This window comes from Arachis ipaensis, chromosome B6 (genome assembly GCF_059453495.1).
Source record: "Arachis ipaensis isolate K30076 ecotype BB chromosome B6, ASM5945349v1, whole genome shotgun sequence".
Taxonomy (NCBI): Eukaryota; Viridiplantae; Streptophyta; class Magnoliopsida; order Fabales; family Fabaceae; genus Arachis; species Arachis ipaensis.
In genome coordinates, this window is record NC_142441.1 from 7,731,910 (window position 1) to 7,738,828 (window position 6,919).

General features: G+C 34.0%; 1 protein-coding gene across 2 annotated transcripts; it reads right to left on the reverse strand.

Moving 5' to 3' along the window:
* Nucleotides 1-308: 308 nt before the first annotated feature.
* Nucleotides 309-4,935, reverse strand: LOC107645586 (RNA-binding protein BRN1). 2 transcript variants are annotated; one of them, XM_021103832.2, is made up of 10 exons: nt 4,547-4,929; nt 4,261-4,343; nt 2,956-3,007; nt 2,722-2,847; nt 2,544-2,623; nt 2,112-2,195; nt 1,336-1,515; nt 922-1,258; nt 654-797; nt 309-571 (listed from the first exon to the last, which is right to left on the reverse strand). In XM_021103832.2, the coding sequence occupies exons 1-10, from the start codon at nt 4,713-4,715 to the stop codon at nt 444-446; spliced, it is 1,383 nt and encodes a 460-aa protein (XP_020959491.1). In that variant the 5' UTR covers nt 4,716-4,929; the 3' UTR covers nt 309-443. The 2 variants fall into 2 exon arrangements, with proteins under 2 accessions (XP_020959491.1, XP_016205122.1); XM_016349636.3 differs by lacking the exon at nt 2,112-2,195 and having other exon boundaries at nt 4,547-4,935.
* Between the last annotated feature and the right edge of the window lie 1,984 nt (nt 4,936-6,919).

Consider the following 6,919-nt stretch of genomic DNA (forward strand, 5'->3'; position numbering starts at 1 on the left):
ACCATCTATATGTTATGCTTTGTCACAGTATTATTTTATATTAATTGCTGTGTGTAAAGGGCCATTTTTTAGGTGCCACATAATTTCCATGGTGCTGCTGACAATTGGCCAAAAGGCTAAACAATAGATAGCGGCTGGTGCAAACAATATTCGCCTCACTACCTCAACCTGTGAGAAACAAGAAAAGTAAACGAAAACAGAGGAAAAAAAGAAAACGTTGTTGTTGCCGCAGGACGCAGAGAGCCAAAGGAAAAGAGTCCTCTTATCCTGGATGAAACTACAGAAGACAATACAATCAATAGCCATTCTTGGGGGGAAAAATCAATAAATTAATAATCAATGTCTAAATGAAATTTCATGTTACAGAAATTACAAATTGTATAAACATCAGATGGGTCATGAATTACAACGTGAATTATACAAAATTCCATTGTTAAGCTTCATCAGTAAGGCTTACTCTGCTTGTTGTCCCTCTTAAGCTGGACCTTTAATTTCTTACCTCCTAATTGGCACCCATTCATCATACTAATGGCTGATTGAGCAGCTTCTGGGGAATCATAACTAACAAACCCTGCAGGAAATGGAGCTCATCAGGCACAAGCTCCATAGGAAACTACCTATCAAATTCATCAGTAAATGGGGCAAGGGCTTACCAAAACATTTGCTAACACCGGTTGCTTTATCGACAAAAACTTTAGCACTCAAAACTCTACCAAATGGTTGAAAAGCAGTGGCAAGCTCTTGATCTCCAAATTCTTGAGGTATGTGATAAATAAACAGGTTGGCACCGGGTGGTCCTAATACATTAATTAAAACGATACCAAAATAGTCACCACCTAAACTCTCTATAATGAAGAGACGTAAGAAACCAGCAACATAAATATGCATGTACCAACATTTATAAGATATAGATATAACAACCTTCAACTTGACCCCCAGAACTCTTGCTAGCACTTGAAGATGATGTACCAGAGTTGCCATTACCACCTGCAGGTGAAATAGAACCAGGAGAACTACTCATAGGCCTTGGACTAATCATGCCTCCTGCGTATGCGATTGGATGTTGTAGGCCTGGAACAGCAGGATAAGAGCCAACATAACTTGCAGGAGGCACATGATAATTCCTTGGGTTCATATTGGGGCCAAGTTCGGGCCGTAGTGCATTTGCTTGATTCATGTGCGGCATCATGTTATGGTAACCAGGTTGATTCTGCATCGGTGGCATCCGGTATGGCATGATCCCATAACCTCCAGGAGCCTAAGAAGAAACAGAATTATCATCAAATATATCAAAATGCTATTAAATATTAGTATACGGTATAAAGAAATATTAACCTGGTAACCGTATCCATTATACGGAGGAACATAACCCATTGGCAAGGCTCCAAACAATGATGGGTGCTGAGAATCAGCATGTGGCGCATTGGAAGCTTGGGACTGTGCTCTCTGAGCTCGTCGGGCTTGTCTTTCCTTTTCAGTATCAGCCCATTTGACTACCAAAGGAACACTCGAACCCTATAGAAAGCAAAACAAATCAGGTCGTGGATGTCCAAACTAGTGTAGTTCTCAAATTTGCAATATCACCAACAGTTTTTATCATGAGTTGACAACATATCAGCCAAACAAAAGTTGAGGTATGCAAACATATCAATATGTTTAGATTAGCTGCCACTGGTATTTGATGAGTCATACTCATCCCACTGGTAGATTAGCTGCCAAAAGAAAATGTAATATTTTGGTGAATGCCAATCTAATTGGACAATTGGTTATGAATGTATGACATGGAATAGTAAGGCACCATTTTTAATCTGCTTTCATTTATAGTTATTATATAATAATTATGATGACTAATACAGTGCATGAGCAACAATCCCAAGCACGAACTGTTCAACTTTCTTTTGGCACAACATAAGATAAGCCTCACAGGCCAGAGACAGAGTTTCCGTTTGAAAGCATGGATCCAATTTGATCCTGTCAAAACTGATAGATTCTGAGCCTGTAATATTATCTTATGCCATCCAGTGTAGGAATTAGGAAACAAAAAGCTAATCTTAGATTTCTAAAGCATCACATGAATAGGAAGTCAGAATAACAAGTATTTGTGCATCTACATTGAATCCAAGGCACATGGTTAAATGTTCATGTCTCTCACCACCTGGATTTTGTGGCTGAATGCCGCTTGAAGGTCCAAAATACTGCAAACACCATTTACAACTAAAATTGTAATTGAGTTTAAAAGCATTCACTTTTCATTCTACCACAGACTAGGAACCAAAAACATTTTATACAATTTAAAACAGTCCATATGTGCTTGAATGACTAATCATGCCATCTAAATCGGTCTGGGTTTCAGTCTGCATCAGAAAAAATATCACATCACAACTGAATTGGCAAATAGTATCAATCAGCTAACCACATGTTATTTGTATCCTTCCTCCATCAATAACATACGAAAAAAATTGATTATATCACACATCCAGATCCATTACTAGCAGATTTAAATTAGTGGGATAAAATGAGGTGCAATTTTAATAACCACCAACCTCCATTTTATGCTTTCCATTGATTGCCTCTAAAGCAGCAAGGGCTTGTTCTTTGGTTTCATACTTCAAAAATGCACAGCCTACCACGAAAGAGAACTATGAATAATGTTTTGCGGTTAAAAAATCCAAAGCCCTACTAAAAGAATAAAGGATGCAGTAAGCTGTAAAAAAAAAGTACCTTTACTTGTTTGCTGAGAACCTCTTAAAATTTGTAAATCTTTTATAGTTCCGAACTTGGAGAAAAGTGCAGAGACCTCAACTTCAGAAACATTCTTTGGAAGCATTCCGATGAAGAGTTTGTGTTCTGGAATCATGGGGGGGAAATTTGTCAATACAACAAAGTAACCCTGCTACATGAATGAAAATCAACCAGAACCGCAGATATATTTAACTAAATTAAACATATGCACACCTAATCTTTCCAACTCGCCATCAGCATACTTTACTTGCAATGGACTAGAAGCCTGGATTGGATACAGAAAACACATGATGCTTTCCAATTAAAATGAGAAAAAATTATCAAATTGTACAGCTATTAAAACAATAATATTCATACAATAATCACTTCAGTGCTCTGTGAAAAGCTCTGGATTATCAAGAAATCCAAATTTTCAACAAACCACGTGTATAGTGTGTTTGATTACAGGGCAAAACTAATGGTATGTCTGGTTGAAGGTTTATGGGGAATAAATTCTCATAAATGAGCTCTATGCACAAAATTTCATGAATGATCTCCCATGAAAATTGATCTCCTAGCCAAACACATCACAACGTTGAAAAAAAGATGATAATACACAAACAAAAAGGGCCCCCCGCAGAGAGAGAGGGGGGGGGGGGGGGGATCACACGATGCATGAGTATTCAAGCTGTCTGTGAAATTATAGCCACAGAAACAATTAGATATATCAGAATTATAAAAAATTAAAGAATAAAACCTATACTATACTTGTCCTTTAACTTACATTTCTGCTATATTTCTTAATGCTAATAAAGGTTCAGGGATAATAATTAAATTTTAAAGAGATATTAGAGATTAAGATTTGGAATTAACTAAAAATCAAATCATATTATATATCTTAAAATATATTATCCCAAACCCGTGATGCCTAAGAAGCTGGGCATCTAACAGAATTTTTAAGCATGGTCGTACTTATAATATGCTATTAGCCACAAACTCCGTCTTAGAGGAAATGATAGCAAGAAAATTCTGTCCAGCTTGAACAAGAAATAGAAACCCATTATACATAATATTTCCCACCCAGCATATTGGTGCTAATATCATGAAGCTGATCGCATTCATGCATACTAAAATTACTAAGTTCATTAGACACTTCCCAATGACCAACATTAATAGTTTAAGATAAAGACCGAACAAAACACAACACAGTATGGAACACGACGTAGTGGGACAAAAGACACACTCGAAGAGAGTTGCGTCCGTTACCTAAATATGGTAAACACCATCACATAAATTCCTAAAATTAGACACATGTTCTTGCCCAATTAAGACCCTCATCATCATTACTACTAGGTAGTCGTCAGCATCCCCAAACTATATATTAGCCCCCATTTATAGCGTTATACGCCTATCATATCATTCAATCAAGACGGATCACCTTTAACGGTATCATGTACAGTAGAAAACAATAAATCAACCACCAAAAAAAAAAAAAAATACAGCGCAGTGCATAGTGTAGCATTAAAAAATTTGACCAACCCCTGGCAGCGTTTTCTTATTGTGACACGCATTGACGGCCTTATCAGCCTCTTCCCTCGACGGACAAATCACGAAGCAACAACCTGTGGCGAAAAAAAAAACGGTAAAAAAAAGCCGCGAAATTAGGGTTGGAAGTTACTGCAACGTGACTGAAAACGAATCTGAGGAATCTTGGAAACGAAGTGAAGAGAGAAAGCGGGGAATGCGAGATTCGGAATCGGAGGGAGTGAAGGAGCGTAGGAAGCGCGTAAGAGAGAGAAAGAGAAATGAGAAGTTAGGCACTGACCTCGAGAGGAGCGCGTGGCTTTGTCCTTGATGATGTTGACCTCGTCGACCAACGCGAACTCCTTGAACATTGCCAGCAGTTCCGATTCCGTCATGTGCTTCGGAACTTGACCTACGAACAGCTTCACACTCTCCTCGCTAGATTTGCTCTCTTCCTTCGCTTCCGCCATTAATGCCTCAGATTAAGCGCTCTCTCTCTCTCTCTCTAAAATCTCGCGCTGTTTCTTCTTCTGTTATGTCTGCGTGTTCTTCTCTCTCCTTCTTCTTGTTGTTGTTCTTCTTCTGCTGCTGCTTCTGCTTCTGTTTCTGTGAGATTTGGATTTGGAGTCGTCGGAGTGGGAAATTGGGGATGGCGAAAACTTTTGGATCTTCAATTCAATGCCTAAATATAAAATTTGGCAGATAATTTTTTAATTATTAAAGTGTTAGAAATAGGGAAGGGTTTTGGGGTTTAATTACGAGAGGGCCACTGCGGTACAGCTGGTAGTGGCGCCCTCCGTGTGCTGGCTGGATTTGCACTTTCGTCTTCTCACTCACTGCGCTAACTACTCATTAGCCAGTTTGGCAGTTATGTTTTCTTTTTCTTTTAATAATTCTCTAATTTTTTTTAAAGAATAATTTCTATTTCTACTAATCATTGGGATGGATAATCATACAGCATAATTGGATTGGATATTTTATTATTTTCTGAATCTTTATTGGCTGCTACAATATTAACTTTTTTTTAATTCTTGGTGTTTAAAAACTAATTAATAGTCCTATGACCTATCATCAATGACAATCAATATTTGACACTATATTTAACATTTATTATCAAAGTATATCAAATCTTAAGATCAAAGTTTATACGTTACCACCAATATATCAAAAGAAAACCATTAAAATAAGATAGTAAGGATAAATTAACTAGAACGTTGACAAAATTCATAGAAATAGTTGGATAATACGAACTGATGGTTTAGGCTTTTTTTTTTTTTTTTTAAAGAAAAGAAATTAGTGGGGATGATTGGTTAGCGAGGAATTTATAATGTAACGCTGACTCTTTAAATGGTATGATGGTATCCCTAAGATGCTACTTTTTACTGCTTGTTGTAATGTGTTGTGGTTTAAAAAAAATAAGGTGACATTTGAATATGAGATAAGTCATGATAATTTGTTTCAAAAATTTGTTGGAAGTTTGTAACTTGGAGATCCTGTGATATGAATTTGTATCAACTCAATATAACCTAATTCAGGATAGGAGAGAGAGCTCATAAAAATAATTACGTTTAATTTTTTTTTTATCATATGAATTTTTTTCTTAAAAATTTACGTTAATTGAAAAAAACATATAGATTATTATATTTCTAGGCCAGTTTAGATAAATAATGTAATTAAGCTCTTTTAATAAAAAAATTTAAAATATAAGGACCTATATTAAAAAAAGAGAAAGTCTATGGGCCAGCAATTTTTGTGTTTTGCGGTCAGTACTTAACCATCAAAAGAAGAGTGAGTGATCTCCCACCAAATCTCACACAATTAAAAACACTATTGATAGTATGGTTACAAAACACAAAAGTTGCTAGCCACTAGCACTCTTCTTAAAAATAACATACAAATAAATTATTTTGTATTTGATTTTTTAATTTTAAAAGTATTTATTTTAAAAGAAAAATAATAAAAAATTTATTATAAAAAAAGTTTTTTTTATTTTCTATAAATACTTAAATAATTTTTTAAAAGGTTATAAGTTGGTCTTAAAATTTGCACCAAATATTAGTACTATAACATTTTATAAATTAAAAGTGTAAAAAAAATAACTTACAAACAGGGACGGACCCAAGTATTAGATGAGGGGGGCACTTGCCCCCACTAGGTTTAAGAAAAAAAAATAATTTTATATAAATTAATATATTTGTTTCAATATATTTTATTTTGTCCCACAAAAATTTATAAAATTTTATTTTGAGATTCATGTTAAAAATAATTTTTTATTAAATTTAACGTATAATAATATTTATTTTGTTAAATTTAATTTAATATCAAAATTAAAAATAAGTAAATAAATTAACTTAAAAAAATTAATAAACAGTGATAATATAATTTTTTAAATTCAATCAACTCGTTAATTACCAAACTAAATCTTTGTTTTTTAAATATAAGTAAAATTATCAGTAATTTTTTTTGTCTTAAAAAATTAGTTGAGATAAAATAAATAATATTTATCTATTAATTAATATCCTTTATTTTAAAATGATATAATATTTTTTAATTTTATCTTTTAAATAATCTTGCTTGTAATAACTATTTTAGATTAAAAAGTATCTTATGTCATAAGTATTATAAAAAATAAACTTCCTAATTCAATGTGAGGTCATTAATATTTAAAAATTAT